General features: G+C 35.4%; 1 protein-coding gene across 2 annotated transcripts in view; it reads right to left on the reverse strand.

The window, feature by feature from the left end:
* Positions 1-12,137, reverse strand: part of CPT1A (carnitine palmitoyltransferase 1A (liver)) — a 31,308-nt gene extending 19,171 nt beyond the window's left edge. Inside the window, exons 1-8 of one of the 2 annotated variants that reach the window (XM_010282215.1) lie at positions 11,989-12,137; positions 10,714-10,853; positions 10,140-10,311; positions 6,841-6,942; positions 5,984-6,121; positions 5,056-5,133; positions 4,254-4,361; positions 3,142-3,229 (exon numbers count right to left, since the gene is read on the reverse strand). In XM_010282215.1, coding sequence (XP_010280517.1) covers positions 3,142-3,229; positions 4,254-4,361; positions 5,056-5,133; positions 5,984-6,121; positions 6,841-6,942; positions 10,140-10,311; positions 10,714-10,853; positions 11,989-12,129 — 967 coding nt within the window. In that variant the 5' untranslated portion in view covers positions 12,130-12,137. The remainder of the gene's footprint in view (positions 1-3,141; positions 3,230-4,253; positions 4,362-5,055; positions 5,134-5,983; positions 6,122-6,840; positions 6,943-10,139; positions 10,312-10,713; positions 10,854-11,988) is intronic. The other variant, XM_010282217.1, reaches the window with a different exon arrangement.
* Positions 12,138-12,971: the final 834 nt, after the last annotated feature.

Here is a 12,971-nt window from a genome sequence, read left to right on the forward strand (position 1 = left end):
CTACATCAACAACTGACTTCACAACAGCCCTGGCAATTACCTTTCAGACACCTTACTTACAGGCCTAAATACAGATTTATGCACCTGAAGTACATATTTGTTATAACACAAAATCTTTTCTTTTTTCTTGCCACTCCAAGAAGTTATTTATGTACATCTGCAGATGCATATAACATGCTGCATGGACTTCCTATTTTAAAAAATGGGAATGGAAAGACATAAAGGCTCTTCCCTGCTTAAAAGATGTCATGTTCAATGTATAAACTGTGGGGAGTTGGCCAGGGGCTCCATGTCTTGTGAACTGGCTAGGCATTGGTCAGCAGGTGGTGAGCAATTGTATTGTGCATCACTTATTTCATATATTCTTTTAATATTATTAATTTCTCTTCCCCTGCTTTCCTATTAAGCTGTTTTTATCTCAAACCAAGAGTTCTACCTTTCCCCCCCCTCCCCCCCTTCAAATTCTCCTCCCCATCCCACTGGGAGGGTGGGAGAGGAAAGGAGTAAGCAAGTGGCTGCGTGGTGCTTAGCTGCGGGTTGGGGTTAAAACACAATAACTCTATAGTGTGTTTTGTTAAAAGACATGAAAATTAAACAACTGCTCAAATGACAGGATACAATGTTCATTAAGATTTTATCACCAATTAACATGAAGACATGCCATGGAATTTTTTTTTCTTTTAAAAAAAACAATACACGGCTCCTTTAGGAACTGTAACATACATAAAATACTTAACATATAATTGAAATCAGGGTGCCAGAAATCAAGCTACTCATGAGAATCTGGGAAAAAATGTCTTTATAACTCACTTATCCGCATACAGAATGACAATAGTAGTTTTTCCTTTAGAAAAAGAGAAACAATGAAAAACTGCAAAAGTAAAATGGGAAAAGTGAAGTTCTTAGAAGGAAAATAAGGTAATTTTATGATGCTGACTGTACTTTAATTTGAAAGACACTTTAAGCAGGAGAAACTGAGGAGAACCATTAAGATATACAGGATGTATTTTAATCAGGTGTTAGAATGAGGCACTTTACACATTTGTGCAAAACTCATTTCAGAGTAAGAGAACACCAGTTCCAAAGCTAAGTGCAAATAGTTCATACCTTTTACTTTATTGAGAACCGGGGAGGGGCAAAGGGTAGCACTTTCAGTACTTCAAGCGTTCTAAATAACAATAGCTCATACACTACACTTGCTAATAGAGATGTTAAAACTTGCTAGTCTACTTAAACTACTAGTTCATGATCAGGGAATAACCACATTAAGGACATGTTTTTCTCCATTTTGCAAATAAAGAAAGCTGAGGCATAGCTGGGAAATAATTCCTCAATAATCTACCAAAGGCCAGGAACAGAACTGAGAGTAAAATCCTTCTCTTACACCTGCACCTACAGCTATATCCACCAGCCAGTGCCACTTCCCCCACTTATCCAACTTCATATAGTACAGCAAAAGTCAGACCTCCAGCAGGGAAGAGTAGGCACATCCCTGTGTCTGTTTAGAAACTCCTGTGTTTTTTATTCTGTAGTTGAGTGGGACTAACATGCTCAAAGGCAGCTTGAAATGTAAGAGTGAGTTACAGATCTCAAAGAAAGTTAAAAAAAAAAAAAATATCCTGTCGTCAAGTGACAGCCCATATGTACATTCCCTTGCATTCCAAATTCCTAGTAATTGTCCTCTGCATTAATCATGACTGTTAGGATAACTCTGCCAAATGCTGTATTTCATTCTGATGCTGCCACAATCATGCAGTGTGAACTAAGTTCTAAGAGGCTCTTCAGCTTATAACCAGATCAGAGAAACCTAGATAACAGCTTAAGCTGTTGTGGAAAGCACAACAACATAAGTCTGCACTCAAATCTGCTGTGAAATTATTTGTTTGCTTCTCAAAGAATGATAAAATGGATAGCAACATTTTCTTCCACCTGTTGACTATAATTATTAGTATTTTTAGATGCAATCTGCCTATTTTTACAGTGACAACACTCAGGGAAAAAAAAACGAACAACAACAAAGTCACTTTAATGTTAAGATCATAAAAACCAGCTTCAGCCTGGAAAATTTAGGATAAGCTGATGGAGACCTTTGGAGGCTACCTTGGGGAGAAACACATGATGAACCTTTATAACATACATTATCTTTAGAAAAATAACACCATATGGAGAAAAATCAGCCTCAAGATCTTGGATGATATATTGACCATAACAAAAAAATAATGTATTTTAATGTTGAGATGCAACAAGAAACAAGGTTTGGCATTGACTAATGTGAAATGCTACTATGTCTGTAGGCAGTGTTATGGAATGCATGCAGTGAGAGCATATGTACATCTACAGTAAGAAAGTATATATGAATTGTCACTTATAGATACAATTTTTTTTTTTTTTAACTGAGCTAACGTGATGGCTTGTGATCATGTAAACATATCCCTAGTCTCCCACAATAAGCAGAAGTTGCAGGAACAGACTCAGGTGAAAAAGACCTTGCTGTGAGTCAACAGGTACACCCCTCTATGCCACAGTAAAATGTGAAAACTTAGTTACTCATAGCTTAAAATAATCAGACCATTGCTGGTAGGTAGGGCAGGGCAGGAACTAACAAAACCCAGAATATATAATTTTGTAATGTATTAAACAGAAAGTTTTGGACACAGTCCTTACTACAGGTGATTTCACTGCGCTGATGACCTGACATCTTACAGTGCATACAAAAGGTCAAGGTAACAATGACATTGAAGGAAAAAGGGAAAGTCAAGAAAGCAAAAGATTTTAAAATGGTTTAGATAAGAGAATACAACTTTTACAAAGATAAAAACATGGATATCAAGGATCCTGAAAGAGTAGATTGGAGGAAAGTAAAGGTTATTTATAAATTAAAAACATAGGGTAGACAACAGTTTCTTGAAGTTAGTTTTTAATGTAAGTAAAGGAAGAAACCAAAAACACTGAACTTTCAAAATCACCCCAAAAGGAAAGTAATCTATACATTCTATAGCAATTCATTACTTCCTGAGTATCAGAACACAGTACTGGTGTGCCCTTGTGTGTCACATCCTTATCTGTGGAAAAAAGGATTTTAGCAGAAAATACCCCAGAAACTGAAGTCCATGTTTATTCTCCTTGGCTGGTCCTGCTTACCTGATTCCTCTCCTGGGATACGGGAGGTATTAAACATCCGTTCCCACTGAGCTGAGCAGAGTGGAACAGTAGATCCCATCAGAAGAATCTGTGTCATGAATGTACATTAAAACGTAATTTGGCATATAAAATTTGCAAATCGTAAAGGAAGGAAAAAACAGGACCTGGTTAAAGACAGGCTGTAGAACAGTAAGATTTATAATATATCAACTCAAGGTTCCACCCCTCTTCTGTTCATGGTCTTTTCTCGAACTACATGTGGAAGACTCCACTGACGTTCTAATAGCTGCATTTTTTTCTCTCCTACCTAAAGCTCACCCTTCAGGAGGTGAAGCTAGCTAGCACCTGAAATCCAAAGATCTCTCAATGGCTGGTCTAGATGCAAAACTTACACATGCAGCATGCATTACCCCTTAATTTCTTATTTTAAAGCTATTTCTGGCTGTGTAGGAACAAAAGGTCACATTTCTTAGATTTGCAGTTACATACAATTAATAACATTCCTGCCATGACCTTCAACAAAACTACTTAATTGTTTACACAGTATTTGTTTGCTACAACACACTTCCACTGGACAGAAGAGAAATTCAGAATGGGATTCGCTTTGCCTATCTTTGCTACCTAGAAATTAGTGCAACATAGGATTTTATCATCATCTATACTTAGGCTGACACTGGCCCACTCTTGGCCTCAAGGTCCAGTCCTTTGTCCCAGTCACCCCTTGTGCTCACACTACATGATACCACAGACTCTTCAGACTTCAGTGGCTCAAAAGTACCACTACATGCTTAGCACATACCAATAACAGGTTATATGGAATACTTAAGATATGCAAGTACAAGCCTCTATTTGTCTTTTGAGCAAATACATATGTTAATTTCGAATACTGCAATTAGTTGGCATAACAGAATCCTGAATTTTTGGTAGTTAATAGTTTCTGCCCACGTGCAATTCGAGTGATAACCAAAAAGTTTGAGACCACAAATTTAGTTACATCTTACATGTAGTTCTGACGACAAGACATTCCTCTCCTCTCCCATTCTGAAAATTGATCAACTTCTTACAGACTATGCTGGAAAAAGGTCAAAACCCATTTAAACTGCTTTACATACCGGCTTTATTTCTTGTCTGTCCAGTTTTTTCCGATAGAGCAGGATGGCATGGATAACATTACCGGCTCTAGCTGCCTGCAGGCTTGTGGGAGATAAATAAAGGAAGTCCTGTACAGTACATAAGAATCGTAAGTTAATGATTACGAGGCTACATGTAAAAAAATAAAAAAACCCCTGATAGTACTTCTCATCCACATTCTTAAAGTTTATTCTGGTCAATATGGAAAAGGCTTTAAAACATATGAGGCTATAAAACAAAGGCTTTAAAACATAGCGCAGTGAGTTGATGACTTGAAACTTAAATTTCTTCAAACAGTCACAGTCTCCTTAAACAGCATCAGTCCTAAAACATATATGACAACTGTTAATCTTCCCAGTAGAAAAGGCAATGTTACTTAAAACTTGAATCCAAGACTGCCATATTTCCTCTTGTGCCTTTTAATTTTAGGGTCTTTTACAACTTTACTTCCTGTACAGACATTTGCGAATACGAGCACACACCGTGTTGAATTGTGTTACCCATTAAGATTTAGACGGAGCTTTTGAAAGACTGCTTGTTGCAGTAAGCACAAAACTGTATGACATTACTGCATGAGTTTGCCTAAGTGGCAGATGTGCTAAGTTTATTAGTAAGACTGTACTTGAAGGCATTGGCTGCAGGTTATACTAAAAGAAAGGAAAACAAAGGTCAGACATTCAGTGGCAATGGATTTCTAAACAGAAAGATATCACGAAATAAGAGACCTGGCAGAATTTTTACAGCACTTCTTTGACACATAAGGTGTTTACAGTATTTACCTACCATTGCAAAATAGTTACTATTAACCATAATCGGTCCACGTCCTCTAAGGTAGATATATTCTTCCCACCAATCACTAACCTGCAGCAGGAAGGAAAACAAAAGCAGTAAAATCTCATAACTTCCACAGTTTGTGTCGTCTGTGTTAATGACTCCTCAACACATTCCATACAGAAGCAGAAAGGAAACTGCTAGCTTGTCTCCCTACTTAAAAGACAAAAGAAAACCCAAACTAATTTGTGTTAAACTTTAGGGAAAACAGCAGTGAGAGAATTAAATTAAATTCAGCTGTAGCTCTCTGAGACACTTCTGAAGAAGTCATCATCTTCAGATAATATTTAAAATGTATCAGAGTTCCTGAATGTTTTGCAGCCTTTTCCCAGACACTAGCTCAGCTTAGGCTACTGGGTACAGCTAGATGTTAGATAATTTATCAGGAAGGAATATTACCATTCTCACTATGATGTTTGGGTTTTCTTTTTGGTAAAATAAATAAATAAATAAATAGTTACAATTCTTTATTTCTTTTCCGTGTGCTTTAGCTGCTCTATATAAAGAAGTTGTCCTTCATCATTCTCCTAAACTGCCTGAGTAGCCCGGCCCATTGCTGAGTTATCAAGATTAACAAGCCAATAAACAGACATCAGAAGCTATCATAACAGCAAAAGCTAAATCACCTATTCCAGAATAACAAATACAAAATGAGGATTCATTCTTTCAAGTTCCATTCACCACACTGTTTGTTTACCAAATCACACAAATTATTTCTTTGCAAATCAGGTTGTTTCCAATGCATTTTGCAAAAATATTAGGTAGTTTCAATTGCCTTCTTTTACATTTAAGAAAGAATGAAAGTTAAGCCAAAAAAGGCAACAGGGAACAAATTAAGCTATGCCATTTGAACGATTGCACCTCCTATTTATCTACTCACATAGTTTGTGGCCCACCAGGATTTTAACTTCAAATACCACTGAAGCCTTGGTCCTAAATTAAATGCAAAATCTTTGGCAAGACCCTCCATTCTTCTGAACTCTTCGTCATCCATAAGTGGCCGAACTGATTCCAGATACTAGAAGACAGAAAAAGAATCAGCATCAGTATAGTAACTAATACGTAGCTTCTCACCATTTCTACACAAAGCATTTGAACAGTAGACAAAGGACTAGACAAAGTGGACTCAGTTCATAAGTTTGCAAATACTATGTTGTTAAAATAAGAGCATACACTCTTCTACACATCTGCCTGCAAAGTACAAAAATTGTATCTTTTTCCAAACATTTGTCAGCAAATCACAAGTGGAAGAGGTTACTTTTCTAAAGATACATTTTACGTTCAAAAGGGGAAGACATACTGCTTCTTCAGTATCAAGCAGAGATATTTTCTTCATCTCTAAAAAAAAAAATCAAACCTTCAGTTTCTGTGACATACTGTCCTACTTAACACACTTTGCTATAAGGTTTCGTGTCATTAAACACACATTTATATGTTCAAGCTGTGGAAGATAACAAAACATGTTTCAAGAGCCCTGGAAATCACACTTCATTGCATAGTCTTATATCAACAGATATCACATGATCCAATATGAATTATGCCAGCTTCAAATTGTCACCAGTTTCAGTGGTTTGTTATACCCTTTACTTTAATTTCTACACAGAAGTTTTAATTTATTACACCGTATTAATATCATCATGCAATACTTTTATAAGGCATGGCAAAAAAAAACCTCACAAGGGCATCTAAATATAGATCCAATGTTACTGAAGAAAATGAATTAGTTAATGTACACACCCTATTGACCGTGTCTTTAACAGCTGGAACTGGCAATCGTGGTAAAGATGTCTGGAAACTGTATAACATAGGTTTACGTCCTGAGAAGAGTTTTACGAGTGTCTGAAGAAAAACAAAAGCAAAATACACACCTCAAATTATTAGGTTCAACAAAAGAAAAATGACAGAGTAAAATGTAATGTAACTCATAATTCTTTTCACTTGCAAATTATACTGTACTAAATTTTGCAAACTGTCATATTTATCACGTATTTTTTACAAATTAAAAAAAAGGCACTGACATTAACTTTCTAACATGTCAGTGGAAGAAAAAGGTGGCCATAATCATTCCTGACTTTCCAGACAATCTTCTGGTCATTAGGCAATATTGTTGTTTATGAATGGAATACCTTGATCTCAACAGAAAATACAGACAGTTATTTAGCACTTCTTTCCTTCATACATTTCCCTCTGTAAAGATTAAAAGACCAAGTCTACCAATTGCTCTTTTACTATATAGTAGATACTACAAAAATATCTATATTGTGCTTCAAAACAGGAATCATTACCAAGCCCATCACTCAGCTAAGGATCCTAGATAACTATAGCCACCTTTAAAAATAATAATTATGCTTTGGAGTAATGGTTTAATATCTTTCAAAATTATAGCTCAACATCAGTAATAGTGTTGATGTTACAAGGAGTTCTTCAAGCATGAGTCTCTATCAAGTAGTCTACTGCACAATTTGCACATACCAAATTGTGCAAGCATGACAGTGACATACTTAGTGCTTATGTTACAAAAAACAACAACGATGAAACAAAAGACGACAGAGATTACATTTCCCATCTTAGCTTCAGATATTACAGCATCTCCTGTTTTCCATGGGAGACTGAGGACAGAAGCAGCATTTCTGACTATGACTACTTCTCAGCTGTGACCCACACTAGGCTGAAAGTCTAAATGATGCAACTTCTAGGCTACTCATGAAAGGATTTTGACATTATCACCCTATTTCAGCATGAAAGTAAGGTCAAGTATTACACCAACAATCCAGTGGAACCTTTATTGTCAAAAGTTCAATCTTGGTCCAACATATTATACCATATACTGCATACAGGCCAACAGACTAAAAACAGAAGAAAGAAAGATGATGTATTTCACTACTAAATTCCTAGAACTTCTCCTTTCTATGCCCTCTCAACTGACAAAACTACTTGTTAAAATGTAGAGTTTTTCTCCGCTCTCTCAATTTCCTTGGTCAGCACAGCTACAGGAGGTAGTATTAGGCAGCGCAAAACTACTAATAACTGCAAGACATCCCTGCAAATGGACACTTATCAGAGACTTGTTAGATATATATGGATGCACCACAGTGATCAGCCCAATGAAATCTAGTTGTTCTTCGTGACAACATAAATTTGAAGTCAGGTGAGAAAAAAGCTCAGCTTTTCATGAGAAAAATCTAATTCCATAGGTGAAGACAATTTTATTCCAGAACTCTTAAGCCAGGAAAGGCTGAAATTACTTTCAGACAGGCAGTACTTGCTCAACTGACAAAAACAAACACATTTCACAGTATTTATCTGTTTAGTAAACTTGTAGTAGAGATTTCATATTAAAGACCATTAAAGTGATCTGACAGACACACATACTTAATTATATCTGATTTCATATGCAGGCACAGCACATAATCTCATTCTAGCATGCGTTGCATCTGTTCACAGATTATTATTATTTTTTAAAACTGCAACTAATACTTGGATTTTTCCCCTAATCCTGGTAGAGGAAATTGGACTTTAAAAGATGAAATATGTTCATTAAAAGTGCCACCAAACTTCCAACCAGCCTGTAAGTCACTTTGCACTGCGACTGAAATCAGAGCTCAGGTTTTTGATCTGCATGACTATTTGAACAGATGACAGTATATTCATGATAGCATTTTTCATGTTGTTAATTAGCATGAAAAAAGCTAAAGTAAAAAAAAAAACAGGAAAATGACACAATATGAAAGGATAATAAAAATCAAAAAAGCTAAGGTAGTTGGTACTGTTTTAGTAGCGAAACCAGTCTTCTCTTTTGTTGGGACTAGCTAAAGAAAGAATAAAGTGTTAAAATTGAGCTTCATATTAAGTACGGATGAGACACTGTTGGGCATACACCTTTATAGTGTTCTGTATTTTAAAACATACAATACACAATAAAAAACATATGCAACATATACAATAAACAAAAATATATAAATACAATACACAACGAAGCATGGTAAGTAGCATTACAGTTCATAATGTTTAAGATCGATAAGGTAAGCTTAACAGCTTTAAAATATCTATCTGGTAGGACATGCTGAAAACCCAGACAGCAATTGATAGAAAGCCTTACCATTCAGAGCCTGTACTGTACAAATTTGAGTCATGAGGCTCCTGATACTCCTTCCAGGAGAAACTATCAGTTAGAAATTTCATTTGTAACAGGTGAACATTAAATTCTATTTTAGTGTACCCTTCTGGATACCTGTTCTTGGAACATATTTCATAATAAATCATGTGTTGTTAGTCTAACACACATCAGTTAATTTTTTGAGACTGCAGAGACCAATTTTATTGTTGTAGGCCACAAGTTATTTCTACAGGAGTGACAAAAGTGAGTTAAAGCAACCAAGTCCAAGTAACAAAAATCCACTTAATCCCTTGAAGGAACTATATGTACATTTCCTTACTCCATACCTATCACATCCTTTAAGGATCTTTTCCCAAAGCACCACAATATTCAACAGGAACCAGATTACAATCATCTTATCCTTATGTGAAAACTGCATACCAAGCTACCTACCTTATGCTTTTTCTCTAACTCATTTTGGAGACATATCACTAAATCAGTTGAAAGGATATTCAACATTATTTTCTTCAAGCATTAGATTAATTTTAGAATGGATGACTAGAAATCTTAATATTTCAACAAAGAATTATGGTAGCACTTTATGGGGAGGAGAAGATTCTTCGGTGCTGCAGCCCAAGTTCTTTAAGCTGTACTTGCACATAGAAAAAAAGTAGGTATTTGAGTCACACAGTGCCAAGTTGTTGGCAAATTTAGAAGTTATTCTTGAAGTATTTACTCTTCCTTCTACAAGGCCATCCTGAATAGTTTAATTATAGCATCAGAAGGATGACAGTAATTAGTAGAAACATCTACCTAACAGCCTCCTGGCCCACAACACAGAAAACACAAGCAAGGAAAAACCTCCAAAATTTTCTCTTTTATGGCTTTGAATACAGATCAGATAGAAGTTAAGATGAAACAGAAGACAACACATCCTTACCATCCAAAACTTGGTGCCTGCAGAAAGTTTGCCGTGTTCAGCGAACATCCAACCGTGATAGGAAAGCAGCATTTTTAGAGAGTAGCGCATTGTGACAATAAGGGCAACCCAAAGCCCTGTGCCAAAAAGTATTCCACTCACGATGTTCTGTGTTTGGTTTGACATATATCCACTATTTAAAATAAAAGCCAGCATGTGCCAGTTAATGTCAGTTTAATTTTTAAAGAGAACCAAATACTGCAAACCTAAGTCTAATGGTATTACAAGCAAGCATTACACAAGCTTCATGCCTGTTAAGCACTTTTTCATAAAGTCCTTTCCAAACATCCTCTCATGCAGCAAGATCAGAGGCCACAGAAGTTGCCAAATGTGTTTCCCAAATACTCAGAGAACAATGTAGTAATACTGATATACAACCTACCCATTTCATACCTTCAACACATCTGCTTATTGAGCTTACTCTGTCACAAACATGATGTTCAAAAACGGATACATTTTCACAGGATTAGCTTTAGGAGTAGCTACAATGAAAGTGGCTTCCTTTAGAGGAACAGTAACTTTTCAGTCTACTTACGTTGTATCAAGTGTTCGGTTGATTTTAGCTATTATTCCTAAAGAAGGATCAATTTTGGCATACATTGTTGACATCACACCCACAACTACAATAAGCCAGCTAGATGGGCTAGCAGGATAAACGCCAGTGATAATTCCATTCTGGAAAGAAAAGCCTTCACATAATTTTTTCATACCAAAGTGGTTGACTTCATATTACCGTGTAAAGAAACCAAAATCAACACATTTAAGTCATTTAGTTTTAAACAATAAGTTAAAATTATAAAACATTTTATTACATATGCTTAACTCAAGAGCAGGGAATGCATTTAGTTAAGTTTGACTGCTACAGAAAATTGTCATAATTACATCAAGAAATAAATGAACTTTTAAGTTCTTTTGTAGACAACACTGATCCTGCTGTGTTACTTAAAATTACTAAAGTCTTTAGTCTTTTTTTTAATCTTACTAAAAATACTGAAATTAGCAAACAACTTTGGAAAAAATGACACTTCAGTAATTCCCCACTTACACTGAGTTAGGTCTCTCTAAATGAACACATGGCAAAAATATTTGACTGAACGAGACACTGAAAACTGGAATCAAGGTTTTTTTATATCATTCATTTAAACAGTCCTTCTCATAGCTTTTTAAGAAGATTTTATTAAGGCTACTGTTAAAAATGTTTTTGAAAGAGCTGTTGAAGCTAGCCTGTATCTTAACTAGTTTGCTACTAATAAAATAGATACTTACCATTTATAATCCCATGAACAAAACAATAAATTCACAAGAATCTGTATAAAATACCTCATCAGAAACATTATTTAGCATAACTTGTACAAGACAGATGTTCAGGTAACTTTTTAAAAGCAGCAAACATGCTCTTTAATTTGAAAATTTAATTTTGGCAAAGAATACATAAAATTTAAGAGTGTAGTCTTGTATCTCTAAGTAATATGACACTGAAAAATCACAATATTTCTGACATGCTAAAAGATTAAATAACTACATGATATATTATGAACAGTGTGAAGTAAACTACAGCTATTGTTAATTTCTACATCTGTTTCACCTTGCTTCTATAGAAAAAACCAGAGATGTACCCTTTCAGTCTTTACAGCATCATCCAGTGCTACCTTCCTCGGTATCCCCTATCTGAACTAAAACCCACACAAGTCTTTCACAATAAGGAAATTTATTAGGCAAAAAAATTAAGTTTTGCCTAAACAAAACTTCAATAAAGCTATAAAACATTAAACAACCCTCAAGTTTGGTGGACTTGACTAATCTGAAATACCTTGAATCTGATGAACTTTTTCTTCCATGAATGGACACCAGATAGATAAATTTGTTTGAGTGCCTCATGGCTCATTCGCAGGTCAATCCCATCTGGAGTTACTGTAAATTGAAAAGCTACTGCTTGATGAGCTTCCGCCATCTTCAGAGAGAGTTCTGTGAAAAAGCAAAGTTCAAAAATTATTTCCTTTTTTTCAAAGGAATTAGGAGCTAGTCTATTTCTAGCAAGATATCTTCTACATGGTAATTTTGGGAAATATTTCAAAGTATGCCACATTTACATACAGTACTTGCCTCTTCCTTAACACACTGTGCTTGTGCTTCAGTCTGAGTGTCCAGTATGTTAACCAAGGAACCTCTTCTAACCACAATAGCTGAAAATGGAAGCAAAACACTCTCATGTAACTTAGGCCTTTTGGCGGGATTACAGCAAGCTGAATATAATGCATATATGCAATATATAAAAATTCAGAGCAGAGCAGAAAATTAAAGTCATAATATTTAGAAGAAGCATATCACAGGTACCTAGTATCTCATTCTGCAATGATAAAGGAGATTCAGAAATTTTTTTTTGTCATCATCTTGAAACAAAAGGTATTTAAAGTCTTCACCTCAGCTAGCAAAAGAAAGCTGCTTCTGGCCATATATTCCTCTGAAATTTTTTTCATATCTTAATTTGAAGCTGATTAGTCACAGCAATATAAGACACTATAGCTCCTGTGGCTCCGATTTCTGACTTGTAAATAGGTGCAAAATCAAAACTGTGCAGAGTGAGGCAACCAAATCAAAACTGTCAGAAAAAAGACCTTCACATAAATCTGAAATTAAGAGGAAATTTAATTGAACTGCAGCTTAGTTTAACTACCCAAATAAACATCAACAGTGCCAATATAGATAAAAGACCATCATAATGGACAGGCTCAAATAAAAACAACTGGAAGTTAAAACAGAAATGCCACTGTGATTCTGTTTATATATTTATGT

Source organism: Phaethon lepturus, unplaced genomic scaffold (genome assembly GCF_000687285.1).
Source record: "Phaethon lepturus isolate BGI_N335 unplaced genomic scaffold, ASM68728v1 scaffold542, whole genome shotgun sequence".
Taxonomy (NCBI): domain Eukaryota; kingdom Metazoa; phylum Chordata; class Aves; order Phaethontiformes; family Phaethontidae; genus Phaethon; species Phaethon lepturus.